Genomic DNA, 14,606 nt, shown 5'->3' on the forward strand with positions numbered 1-14,606 from the left:
TGTTTAGTGTAGCTCCATGTTGATATAATATAAATATAGGGTAAATTACGGTCACCCCCTGATGTAAGGTTAAATTACGAAGAAATCCATCTTGTTTGGGTAATTACAATATAGGGTAAATTACGGTCACCCCCTGAGGTAAGGTTAAATTACGAAGAAATCCATCTTGTTTGGGTAATTACAATCATCCCTCAATGAATTTTCTTACACCTTCACCCTTGTGGTTTTAAATTTAGTGGAATCTTCTAGATTATGTGGAATATTATCTAGTTTGTACCAACTGTTACTCCGTTCGAGCTCCTGATTTTGAAATAAGATGATCATAAGATGTGGCTCTTGTCTTGTAAATATCTGCATCAAAAACTGCATTTTTGTACAAAATGAGTACAAACTAAAGAATATTCCACGGAATCTAGAAGATTATGTTGAATTTGACACCATAAAGGTGGACGTGTAAGAAGATTCATAGTTAAATTGAGGAGTTTTTTTTTCGTAGTTTGACCTTACTTCACGGATGCTCGTAATTTACCCTATAATAATGATATATTTGTCTAGGGTAAATTACAGTTTTCACCTCTCAAGTTTGCATTGATTTCACTGTTTGTCCCGAATGTTCACAAAAAACACATTTGATCCCTCATATTTCAACAATTTAACACTTTTGGTCATTTCCGTCAATTTACTGTTAGTCCGTCAGTTAAGACAGTTTTGAGCAAATTCTCGACTCCATAGTTACTAACGGAAAATTGACAGAAATTATTAAAAGTGTTGAATTTTTAAAACTTGAGGTATCAAATGTATTTTTCGTGAACATAAGGGACTAAATGTGGAATTAATGCAAACTTAAGGGATGAAAACTATATTTATCCCATTTGTCTTGACATAGATCTCTGGTCTTTTGTACTCGTTGCTGAAAAATAGGCACACGTGAATACTGAAATATTTTATTTGGAAAGAATAGAGGACAATCATGCATGGTGAGGATATGACAGCTGGCAAAGCCAAATCGAATATGCTATCTATATTAATATGACTGGTTAATAATTAAATGTGAAAATATTCTTTACTATATATGTTTCTCTAATTTGTCTCATTACCAGATTCTTTTTGTTTTTTCCACACATGTAGTTTGGAATCTTCCACTGATTATATTAAATTTTGCTAATTTCAGAAAATTAAAAACATTTAATTTGTTGGATTAAGATTCTGTCAATAAGAAGACAAGGTAGAACCATGTGGCGTTGAATAACAATGTTTTTGGACACTTTCATGAGTACTTAATAGTTAATTAGTATACAACGATCTAATCGTTCGATCGGTTAGAAAAAGTCGACATCGAACCTTTTTTGTCTCGTCTATCAAATAATATTGTGCGTAATAATATTTTAGCGTCATTAATAATAATTTATCCTCTTAATTAAGTTCATTAGTCGATGTTTTTAACTCGTTTAAACTTTTGTCCTGCTTTTTCTAGCGGCCGAAGTGTAACATGAAATTTATTTATACAATTTCAATTTTACGAGTACTATTTATTTTCTCTCTCTTCCCCCACTTTTTCTTCTCTATAGGCTTTTTTTTTTTCTCCCTCACGCTCTCAAACTAGGTTTGCAAAAGCACATTCATCAACCATAGAGAGAAGGCTTCTAAAAATTGAAACAGTATTCGTAAAATCGAAACTGCATTTATCAACTCCCCATTGTAATTTGTGAAGAGGGTTTTGGGCATCGCCTCAGAATTTTTTTTGAAGGGGTATTAACATTAGGTAGCATAACGTAAATCAAAATATAATATTATCTTTTCAAAATACGGTGATTTGTGATTCGTGAAAAATACTATTAAGTGAACTAGTATAATCTAACATGCATATTTTTTGGATTGTAAGTGAGCCGAGATCCACCGGCTCAAACTAAATATCGAAAATGGATTTATTTATTTATTTTGATAAAAAAAATGAATTTTTTATTTAAAGAAGAAAAGGCTGCAAAATGGACAAAAATGGAAGCTCGTGAAGCTTAAAATCATTTGTAGAACTTTTGTAAAGTTGAAGGTATAAGAACAGCTTGATGCTATTTAATTTGTTCATTTATACTTTTACACATTGAGTTTGAGTTACGTTTCCAAGTTCTTCTTTTTATATTGGGGTTTTAAGAAAATGTAAATCTTACTCAATCTATATGATTCATTTCATACCCTTGATTCATCTCTCGTCTCATTAGGGGTGAAAATCGGGTTGGTCCAATCAAAGTTGACACTTTCTCAGAAAAAAATAGTTTTTTTTTTTTTTTCTTTTTCGTTTGGGAATTGGAAAACTAATTTTAATTTTGTTCCAACCCTTAATAAGGATGATATAGTCAAGAAGAACTTTCGGATAATATACGTACTTAATAACGATGATATAATAAATGCAATTTATTTTTCCGAGAAGACGTGGAAGTTTTGAAAAATAAAATCGGTTAAAAAAAAATTGAACTCATATATTACAATTACATCAAAACATTTTGGAAAATTTGTACTTTTGGGATTCGAAATGAAAAATATTGTAAAAATATGGATCAGAATAAGTGATATTCAAAATTTCAGTTCTAATTTTTTTTTTCTCCCTCATATATTCAATTAAGAAAAATAGAAAAAAAACTTTATTAAGTGTGGCTGCTGGGATTCGAGCCCAGGTCTCCACGGCCACAACGTGGAATTCTTACCACTAAACTACAGCCACTTTGATGCTAAGTTTCTAGCGTTTATATTATTATAGTAATAAATATAAACCGTCAAACAAAGCATAATAAGTGGTTGAGGTGGATAAATATGTTAGAACTGATAATCAAGTCCCAAAAGATAGAAATGTAGCTTTTTTCTATCTTTTGTGTAATGACTAATGACTTCACACCACAAAAAAGAAAAGAAGAAAAGGGTCTTAGTTAATTATTTCTATTTTGTTGTCATGCTCACAAAAAGTGAGACCACAGAAAACAATGGAGATTACACATTCTGGCCTTTCCTAAATAATGTAGCCATGTATGTATCAAGTGTCCTTGCAAGAAAAAAAAATGAAAAAACGAGAAAATGAAGAAATACGAACCAAAATACCGAAAATCGCACCTTTACGAATTATCTCGTGCTGGAAATCATCGAACCCTATATAGTTAATTTGTTATGTTTCGTTTTTTAGTGAATACTCGAACCAAATGCACCCAAACGCTTAAGACGACATTGTTTTATAAGTGTAAGTTCAATTGTGTATAGAATTAGTTATAAGGATGAAATCAAAATTTCAATAGTCACAACATCCTATATAATCGATGAATTTTTTAGAAATATAACATTAAATTGCGTGATTTTTATTGAAACAAGAAAAAAAAATGCTTATTGTTTTCTTTTTTTGGTAACGAAGGAACCTGCAACCAACAATATAGCTGCACTGGGTAAACTCTACACTCACGTATAATAACTTGCAAACTGTACGAGAAACAAAAATGCTTATCCTTATTATTAGGTGTTATTGTCAACACTTCGGAATTTTTAACAAAAAAAATTCACTTATAATACTCAAAAAACAATCTTTTGCAAACCCTTTTATTTTTCAAAAGTATTCTCTCAATTAAATCCTTAATGTGATATATATTACCCATTCTAAACCGCTATTTATTAAATAAAACATTCTTTTATTAAATTCTAGCATTAATACAAATCAAATCGAAGGTTTTATTATGATAAGTATAATATAAAAGAAAAAAAATTGATGGAAGTGAGTGAACTTTAATATTGGGGATAGAGTTCAATAATTAAAGTGGGGATATTGTAATTGATATTGATTTTCAATTACCCATTTAAAAATAAAACAAAAAAAGTGTTTTTTTTTTTAGTACAAAAAGTTAGTTGCCCACTTTTTAAATATCCAGCTTTAGTGATAATGATAGTGCATTATTGTTATTACATATGGTCCATTTGCTTCATAACACCACTTCCTGAAAGAAGAGCAGACAAAGCCAAAAATGTCTATGGTCCTATTTTTTATTTAGGTAATAAAGTTATATTGAAAAAAAAATGAATTTGTACGAGTTCTTTAACGATTCACGATTGCTATATTTTTCGATTCGAGCTCGTCACAAAATCATAATTTGATCAGTGCAATTATTTATACATTTCGAGTGGTTTGGTTTGCGAATTATTGCACGATAGTGAAATTTGCATAGTGCACGTATGTAACTGTGAATTATTTTTGTAAAAATAAAAATTAAAAAAGAAAGTCGCGATATATGTTAAAAAAAATGAAAATTACGGTTTTTTGGATTTAAGATATATGTAAAAAAAATTAAAATGAAGAAAAAACTTATATTTATAATGCAATTAAATTAAACCTCAAATAATTAGGTAGGGTAGTATTATTGATGCCAAAGCAATCGACTGAGACACGTAATTGGAAGTGGTTGATAATGTTTGCCTTTCTCCTATCAATATCTTTTAGCCTTATTTAGTGAATTATATATATAAATCTCTTATCTTAATAAAAATTTGTGTAGTCTTTACAAAAAAAATATGTAATAATTTGGCATAATTATGCACCCATTTTATATTTCATGATATAAATGGAAGTTGTTTTTTTTTTTTAAACACATTTTGTTGCCAATTTTCTATGAATTGATTAGGAACTATTAATAATTGAGAAGTTGAGATTCGAGAGTCGAGAGTATATTTGGTCGATTTTGGAGCATATTTACATTTTATTTTAGAAAAAATGTTTTGAGAAAATTTTGATAAAAATAAGCAACCTTTGTTTGCATTGTAGCAGTAAAATCATATTTAAAAAATGATAGATTAATGTATCTTAATTTAAAAAAAAAATTAAATAAATAAAATGATTTTTTTATTTTTTTGTATTTTAGTAACACATGGTTAGACATTTATTATATGGTTGCCACAAATTGATTTTATTCTTGTCTGGTAATTAATGGATATTTCTTGATAAAACAATTAATATTTACCTGAAAAATACTTCCGGCGGTTTTTAATTGGTTTTCTCGAAATTGATATTTCACCATCTAGGCATCTACAAATTAAATTTGTCCTTCCTATACTAACCGATGACTACAAGTGTACAAATATATTTATATAAAAAATGTGAAATTATTTATTGTTTGATGTATTTCATGAAGGGTGGAAATCGCGGTGAGATTTCCAAATTTCATCAATTTCAATTAGGTCGGTTTTAGCCAAAACCCGAACCGAACCGAATATATCGGTTTTTGTAAAATAAAAAACCGTGTATGTCGGTTTTTTATCGGTTCGGTTTCTTTCGGTTTCGGTTTTTTTCGGTTCGGTTTCGGTTATTTTTTGGTTCAAGCGTAACTATATATTCAAGTTGTACAAACAAAATAATACAATTACAATTACTTTCACAACTTACTAATGCAATGAAAATATAAAATCTTTAATTTCATAGGACTTAACGTAATTTATAGATGATGTATTATGCTTCATTTTTTTCCCTACTTTTATCTACCACATTATTAAAATTTAAAACCATGAACTCATGTAAATTTTTAAGTACTAAATAAATAAAATACAATGTCTCAATTTATGAACAAATGCTTAGAATGAGACAAGTAGTTGAAAGATAGAAAATAAATATTAGGGTAAAATAATACATGTATTATATAAAATGAAGTCATTTTATAGTTTCGGTTCGGTTCGGCTTTTCGGTTCGGTTATTTACCTTTCCACCATACCGAACCGAATAATTCGGTATTTCAAAAATAAAAAACCGTACATGCGGTTTACTATTCGGTACGGTTTAAAACGGCTCGATTTTTCGGTATTTCGGTTCGGTTTTTCGGTTTTTCGGTTTTTATGCTCACCCCTAATTTCAATCGGAAGATATCCGTATTTGGAGCCGTATTTTTCATATCGGTTTTTGAAGTTCCGATTTTTTGATTTTTCCGAATTTATTTGGGACATAATCGGCATGGTATATAAAATTACCGAATATTTCAATTCTCGATACGATTTTAGTTCCGAATATTTTTATGATTTTTCAAATTATAAAAATAATTTTATGATATATTTTTTAATATCATAAAATAATTTATGTATAGTTTATATGAAAAGTATAAATATCGAAGATCAAGTAAATTAAAAAGTTATAAAAGATTAATTGGTACCAGAGACTTTATGTTGTATTTTTTCTTATAAGAAAATCTATTTTTCAATTAGTTGTTCCTATAAGTGTTTTTAATTATTGTGTTTTGTCGAACTTTGCTTTTGACTTTTTTTGCATTTTCCTGCAAAAATTCAAAAAAGATAGAAAAATATCGTGAAAATTTCCATTATATCTGAACTTGGAACAAGGGATAATAAACTAATGTAATTTCCAAAATTTTCTAAATTACGCCAATTCTGAGGCATTCCGAAATCGGAATGAATTTTTTGCATTCTAAATTTTTAGGAACAAAAAATTGAAATCCATTATTTTTTACTTTCGAAAAGTATTGGACATTTACCGAAAAACCCATTTTCGATCCATTGAAGGAAATTAATAACAAAAAAAATTAAACTAATAATAATAATAATTAGTTAATATGTCCCAGTTGCATGGTTACAAGTTACAACATTTGTTGTTTTGCTGACATCTTGGTCAGACTTTGTTTCCATCCTAAGAAAAGTTAATTGCATAAATGTTTGTAATTAATTGTTTGTTATGTATGGGTTTATTATTAATTAAATTAATGTTTAGAGATTGCAAAGAATATATTGGGATAATTAATTATTGCCTGACAATGTTTCGATTATGAAGCTATTCGGTCAAACATGGAACAAAATTAATTCAATTTCAGAAGAGATCAAGAAATCTTACCAGGGGTTTCGAGTAAATGGATCGATTTAATTTGCAAAAGATTTCTTAAATTTGATTTTGAGTTTTTAAATTTGAATTTCAAATTGTGATTCATTTGGAAAGGGGTCGGAATTCCGTCGATTTTGATCCCCATGTTTTCGATTTTATAACAATATTCTTCATTTCGAATTTTGAAATTTTTGATTGTTTTTATTTCAAAACGTAATTTGTATATATATATATATATATATATATATATATATATATATATACACTAGATTTCAGATTTGAATCCAATTTTAATTTTCAAGATTTCCCAAAAATTCCATCTCAAATACCAAATTTCGATTATTATGTATGTTATACTGTAGATACTAAGAAAAAGGAAATTACAAATTTCGATATGAATATTTTCGATTATAGAATATTTTTTTAATATAATTTATGAAATTGTGATTTTCAATTTTTTTGAAAATTCCTAAACGAAATTGGAATTAGTTTTTCGCCGAAAAAAAATAGATTTTTTTCTGAAATTTCTAACTTTGATACTGATCCTTTTGATTACAACCCCTTTATTTGCTAATAATGTAAATACGAAAAAATTGAGTTGATTCTAATGCATGATTATCCAATATTGTATATTTTTTATCGAGCTTTTAAAGTTGAGTTTGAGCCTGATTTGATAACAATCGAGTCAAGATCGAACTGACGTTAATCGAACCGAACATGTATCCAAGTCGAGTAGCTTGATTTTTGCATATAAAATGAAATATGTTTTCAAACTTCATTTGTTATGTTAAGAAATTAAGCTCAAACGAACTTTTAACGGATAATTCCAAATTAAGTATCAAGTATCTTGGTTTAATTTTCACACATATTTTTGTCCCACAACAAATCTTAAGTTTCACAAATATTTTTAAATGTGTCCGTGAAACGAATTATTATGACTAAATAATTCTAAGCCTTTAGTGCAGGGAGATAATGACTTACTAATTGTGTGTTATGGAACATAATGGTGTCTCTTTGGTGCCTATAATTAGTGCTGCTAGAACAATTAGGTAAAGTCATAAATACACCGAAGATTAAATATTGACCTTATTTTATTCACTTTTAATGCAAAATTAGAGAATCTAACTTCATGGATTTTATGCGATTAATTGTATTTATAATTATACGAATTTGGCGATACGTGGTCAAAATTCAAATGGGCTTTATAATTAATTCAATAAACTAACTTTTTTTTTTTTTTGAGAACGAAAGGACGATTTATATTATAAAGTCAAATCAGAAGTTACAAATTGTTGAATCTCAAGAGGTAAAGACTCAGTACAAAAATCATCTTGAAAACAGAGTCGAGCAATATTATGTGCTACTCGATTCCCAGTTCTTCGGACATGGTTGGTAGAAAAAAACTCAAACGAGTTTGCAAGGGCATGAATATCTGTGATAATGTTTCCGTACACTGACCATTCTTCACATCCGTCACAGATTGCTGCAATAACCACGGCGGAGTCTCCTTCTAGAACGATTTTGGTCCATGATCTTCCTTGCGCAAATTCCACCGCTAAGAGTGCTGCTTTTGCTTCAGCCGAGGTGGGGTACAGAGGTTGGTTTATACAAATCGAGTTCCAGCCCACACACTCACCCAAATGGGTTCGAGCCACAATTCCTACACCAACACATTTGTCCTTTGAATTGATAGCCACATCAAAGTTGACCTTAATCACATTCGTAGTCGGCGGAGTCCAATGAGCCTTTAGTGTTCTTGTAGAAAGCTGATTCATGAGGACTCGAGCTGCCGGGTGACGCAACTGATCTTCAATTCTTCCAACAAAAGAGATGACCTCCATAACTTCTTTGAACTCATCCTCGAAAACAAAACGATTTCGCGCAAACCAAATAGCCCAACAAATAAGCACACATTTCTCAAACTCGACAATATCGGTCGACCTTCTCATACTCAGCAACCACTCTCTCATATTATCCCCCTTCCACTGATGCACAATCCAGGAAACATTACTAAGAGCCCATACTTGCCTCGAGAAAGAGCAACTGGAGAAACAGTGAAATATATCTTCAACCTCGCACTCACACCGACCACAAAAATTATCAACTGTTATCTTCCTTTTATAAAGATTATCTTTGGTGGGAAGGAGGTTTTTACAAGCTCTCCATGCAAATATTTTTATCTTATTTGGGAGATTCAGCTTCCATATCCATTTCCACGGAGTTGAGGTGTTGTTAATGGAACTGCTCGACGCAGGATTGGAGATCTCATTTTCCAGTCGAACTGCAAGATTGTAAGCACTACGAACCGAAAAACGACCATTTTGGTTATAATGCCAAACCTGAATGTCTTTGTTGATTGAACTCCCAAGGGGAATAGCAAGAATATCACTCTGATCATCCTCCATAAATATTTCTCGGATCCTCATTTCGTTCCATTGGTTTGATTCACCCAAAATAAGCTCGCTAACCCTCATATCGGGGGGGAAATTGGCCTGCGGCGTGATCGGTTTAAAGGTAGATTCCCTAGGCAGCCATCGATGTTTCCAAATCAATATAGACTTCCCATCCCCCACTCTCCAGCGCAACCCCGCCTCTAAAATTCGTTTAGATCCAAATATGCTACGCCACGTAAACGAGGGATTAGAACCCAACCTTGCTCCTAAGATATCAGTGTGTGGATAATATCTCGCCTTTAGTACTTGACCTAAAAGACTATTGGGTGTCACAAGCAGTCTCCAAAGTTGTTTGGCAAGCAGTGCCATGTTAAACGCTTCAAGATCCCGAAATCCTAGTCCCCCCGATTGCTTACTAAAACAAAGATCGCTCCATTTAGCCCAATGAATTCCTTTCCCTTTGGTATTTTCCCACCAAAACCGTGCCATTAACTGTTCAATTTCTCTCGAGAAATAACCTGGAAGCTTGAAGCAACCCATAGCATAAGATGGGATGGCTTGTAACACCGATTTGATAAGAATCTCTTTTCCTCCCCTGGAGAGCCATTTTTCCTTCCACCCTTTGAGTCTTTGGCAGACCCTGTCTCGAATATTAGAAAAAACTTCACGTTTCGATTTTCCAATAACTGAGGGGAGACCCAAATATTTCTCATGCTTATCGACAATTTCCATCGGGAGGAGCAACTTAATTTCATCAATCGATTCTCGTCGCGACGTCTTACTGAAGAGTATACTCGACTTTTGATAATTTATTATCTGGCCCGAAGCTCTCTCATACAGACCAAGAGCATCTCGTATACTGTGGGCAGAGTTTTTATTGGCTTTGCAAAATATAATAGTGTCGTCGGCAAACATTAGATGAGAAATAGTTGGGGCCCCATTGCACACCGACAACCCCAAAAGATTTCCTCTCGATTCTTCTTTTCTGAACAATGCACTAAGGGCCTCGGCACAAAAGAGAAACAAGTATGGCGAGAGCGGATCACCCTGCCGAATACCCTGCTCGGGGTTTATCAAACCAAAGTGCCTACCATTAAGAACAACAGAATACGTCACTGAAGTGACACATCTCATAATCAAATCAACCACTCGTCGATCGAAGCCTAGTCGCAACATCGCCAATCGAAGAAAAGACCACTCTAATCTGTCATAAGCTTTACTCATATCCAGTTTAACCGCCATATGTTCCGCTGGGCTTCTTTTCATGTAATGGGTCAACTCGAATGCAATAAGAACATTATCTGTTATTAAACGAGATGGTACAAAAGCAGATTGGGAAATCGAAATGATTGCATTCATAAACGGCTTCAACCTATTCACTATACATTTGGAAACCAACTTATAAACCACGTTGCTCAGGCTTATTGGGCGAAATTGCGCCACTGTCTCCGGATTTGAACATTTAGGAATAAGGGTAATATGAGTATGGTTGTATAAATTTGGAGCCTCACCATGATTGAGGATAGCCAACACCCAAGTTGTTACATCCTTCCCTACTATACTCCAGTACTTTTGGAAAAATATGGCAGGTAGTCCATCTGGGCCTGGAGACTTTAGTGGCTGCATACACTCAAGAGAGTATCTCACCTCATCATCCGTATATTCTCGTAAAAAAGAAGCATTCATCTCTCGGCCAACTCTCGATTCCATTGTCGTTAATACCTCTTCCATTTGATCCAAGGACGGGTTCGTTGATTTGAAAATATCCCTGAAATAACTTAAGATAATATCTTCAATCTCATTATCCTCTTCACACCAAACTCCACCTTCGTTTCGGAGCCCCGTGATAGTGTTATTTCTCCTCCTACTCGAAGCTTTTGCGTGGAAGAATTTTGTATTTTATCCCCCTCTTGTATCCAATGCATTTTAGCCCTTTGTCTCCACACCATCTCTTCTTTATCAGCAAGACTTTCGAGTTCAGCCGAAATCTCAATAATTTTATTGTGAACAGCTTCTGAACGTGGTAATTGTTTCAGATAGCAAATACTCTCTTTTAGTTCAACCACTCGTTTTTTAACGCTTCCAAAAGAGTTTGAGCTCCAATGCTTAAATCTATCAATGCACTCCTCAAGATTCTGTCGAAGAGACCTATGTTTCTTCCAACCATCTTCCATCAATTTATCACATTCTTCGTTTTTCAGCCACATTGCCTCAAAACGAAAAGCCTTTCTTCTACTACGACCAGGAGGAATTCGATGATGAAGTGCAATCAGAATTGGCCGATGATCTGAATTCCAAGCATCCAAATGAGTAACCCGATAATTAGGAAATAACGTACTCCACCCATCTGAACCACACGCTCGATCAAGTCTTTCTTCTACAAAATTTGGGGGAGCCCTATTATTAGACCATGTAAATGGATATCCCACGAACCCTAAGTCACTTAAGCCTGCATCTGTAAGGCAATCTCCAAAATCTGACAATGCGCTGAAACCAACCCCATTACCACCACTCTTTTCTGATTCCGACAACAATGCATTAAAATCACCAGCACAAAGCCACGACAGATTGGAGACCGTTGATAACTGTCGAAGAATGTTCCATGATCGATGTCGCTCCTGTTCAACCGGATTGCCGTAAAAACCTGTAAATCTCCACTGTGGGGACCTATAATCATCATAAATGTGAACATCTATATGGTTCATTGAGAAGCTTTGTAAAACCACATCAATCTCTTTAATCCAGCACATAGCCAATCCTCCGGATCGACCTCTTGCTTCTACCGCTACACCATTCAAGTTAAGCTTCATTTTGATAACATCAAACTTCTGTACAGAAAGTTTTGTTTCCGATAGAAAAATGATTTGGGGGTTATTTACTCGAATTAGATCTTTGAGTGAATGAATTGTCCGCCGACCCCCCAATCCCCGGCAATTCCAAACTAGACAGTTCATTGCAAATCCAATACAAATCAGACGAGATAACGAGAAATGGGAAAACTAGGGTTCAAATATGAATAAAAGAAGAAATGATAACCCATATTCCAATGAACCCTGGGTAACAAACAAACACAACAGGGAATTTAGAAAAAGAACCACGAGATTGGATCTCAGACTGGAAGGTCGGGAAAACAAATCAAAGGAAAAATTTCAAGCAGATGGTCGGGAAGGAGCCGCCTCTCACAAAGGAGAGAAGAAGCCTCTCACAAATGAGAGAAAAAAGAGATTATCAGAGAACAAACAGCTCTAGATCTATACATGGAAGACCACTAGAAGTTTCAAAATCATTTTTTCTTCCATTCAATAAACTAACTCAAAGAAATAATATGACTTGCATTTAATCATTTTGATATTGACTGTCATTTTTTCGGGGTAAAAGATTGACCATTAATTCTAACTTCTAAGTGATGAAGAATTGTGTGAGTACAACTCAACTGATTTCGGTGTGGTAAGTTGTTGAAATGTTTTAAAATTGAGTACTGGCAGATTCAATGTAGGAATTTCAATTCCAACGAGGGGTTGGTTTCTTGTAAACACCAGACGTAAATCCGCTACGTTAACGAGTCGTTGAGCCACCTCGTTTTACATTTTTCAAATACTTGTCGGACAAGAAGATAGGGACTTTGGGCGAAGGGCTTCTCTTTTTAGTGCAAGAATTGCTCATTACACCATTATTTGATATTTATTGATGGCTACTATATTCAATTAATTATCCAATTAGAGTGATATTAGGATCCAATTATGAAAATTAATTGTCACATGGATTGTAAATGGCATGTCTATTTCATAGTCCGTAAACTATCATTAAGAATCACTTTCCCACCAGCCCTCATAATAATGGTTCTTTCTCATCACTACATATCAATTTCCCATTTCCATTATATATATATATATATATATATATATATATATATATATATATATATATATATATATATATATATATATATATATATATATATTACATTCTTTGACGATCCAGATCTATAGTGAATTAAAATCTCAAAACCTTTATAGTGGTTATGATGGATTCATACACATGCGATAAGAGAGATATATAGATAAGCATGTGAATTCAGTATCAATTATTATTATTTTTTTTTATTTTTTTTTATGCCAATTAAATATATTCTCTATATTAAATATTAAAATAAATAAAATAAAAACTCGCATGTATTCATTCGACTGCCATTCATTTCATTTTCAATTGCAAACTACTTTAATTGCCAACCATGTGATATATGCAGCTTTTGCATCCCTACAAGCCAACCCCACCTCTTTTTTTTTTCTTTTTTTTTTTTTATATATATATATATATATATAAAAGAAAAAAGAAAATAAATAAATATATTTATATTGTAATAAATTTATTTGATTTAACTAAAATTAATAACAGGTTTATTTTTATCTAAAATTGATAGAGATGAAAATATTTTCACTAAACACAAAGTTCAAGCTATATGTGAGAAAGTATATATATAAATGATTGAAAAATAATATTTTATTTGTATTTAATGTTTAAACTTGTATCATTCACACTATTACCCCTACCTTATGGAAAGAGGGAAAACCGAAAAAAAAAGGCGCCAAACCAAACGGTTGGTTCAGGACCATCAGGTAATATTACCGAAAAACCAGGGGCAATTTCCGGAATTGGGAGAGGCCCATATAAAAACTGCAGAGTTTTTTGCTGATACCAAAAAGAGGAAGCGCACGTTAGTTGATGATTACAGAAAAGTCTGAAAAGATGCCCTGTCATACTCCGCGCGGTACTACATTGCGCCTTGCCTATACGTGCATTTGCTTTTCCTTAACGCCACACCCCTAATATATATTTTTTTATATAATTATTTTCGTATAAAGCGAAATTCACTATTATTACAATTAGCTAGGGTTGAAAATCAGGGCGATGTGAGTTAAACTTGAGTTGACTCAAGTGCAAATAAGTCAACTTATACACCTTCGAACTTTATTATTATAGGCTGAAACTCGTCTCATGTATTCTTTCGTGCTTCGGGTTTATATAGAATTTATATTGAGCTATATATAAATTACATACTTTGCTGTCAAACGTGTTTCAGAAAAAAAGAAAAATATAGAAACTTTAAAAATGAATATCCACATAATGCGGCAAAATAAGATAAAAATCATAGTAGATTCCTTGAAATAAATGAATTTTAATGTTGCAAATGTTTAATCTTTAAATAATTATATGGCAAAAAATGCATCAAGAGTCCACTTAATTACTTTTTTTCTTACCTATTTTTTTTTTTGTAAAATAAAATGATCAAATACGGTTGTAACTATTAACTTGTATACTAAGCCTTATTCGGGTTAAATCATATAAGCTCAAACTCAACTCATAAATGAATCGAG

At 32.3% G+C, this 14,606-nt stretch overlaps 1 protein-coding gene and 1 non-coding gene across 2 annotated transcripts; both read right to left on the bottom strand.

Moving 5' to 3' along the window:
* Positions 1-2,644: 2,644 nt before the first annotated feature.
* Positions 2,645-2,716, bottom strand: TRNAH-GUG (transfer RNA histidin (anticodon GUG)). The gene has a single exon. It is a non-coding gene; the product is annotated as a tRNA-His (tRNA).
* An 8,293-nt stretch (positions 2,717-11,009) lies between these two features.
* Positions 11,010-12,041, bottom strand: LOC148771872 (uncharacterized). Its single transcript, XM_088815267.1, has one exon. The coding sequence runs from the start codon at positions 12,039-12,041 to the stop codon at positions 11,010-11,012; it is 1,032 nt and encodes a 343-aa protein (XP_088671393.1).
* Between the last annotated feature and the right edge of the window lie 2,565 nt (positions 12,042-14,606).

Source organism: Erythranthe guttata, chromosome 3, assembly GCF_056151865.1.
Source record: "Erythranthe guttata isolate IM_541 chromosome 3, IM_541, whole genome shotgun sequence".
In the NCBI taxonomy this organism is placed as follows: domain Eukaryota; kingdom Viridiplantae; phylum Streptophyta; class Magnoliopsida; order Lamiales; family Phrymaceae; genus Erythranthe; species Erythranthe guttata.

Coding starts and splice junctions, on each gene's coding strand:
- LOC148771872 (XM_088815267.1), bottom strand. CDS start 12,041: ATGAAGCTTAACTTGAATGGTGTAGCGGTAGAAGCAAGAGGTCGATCC.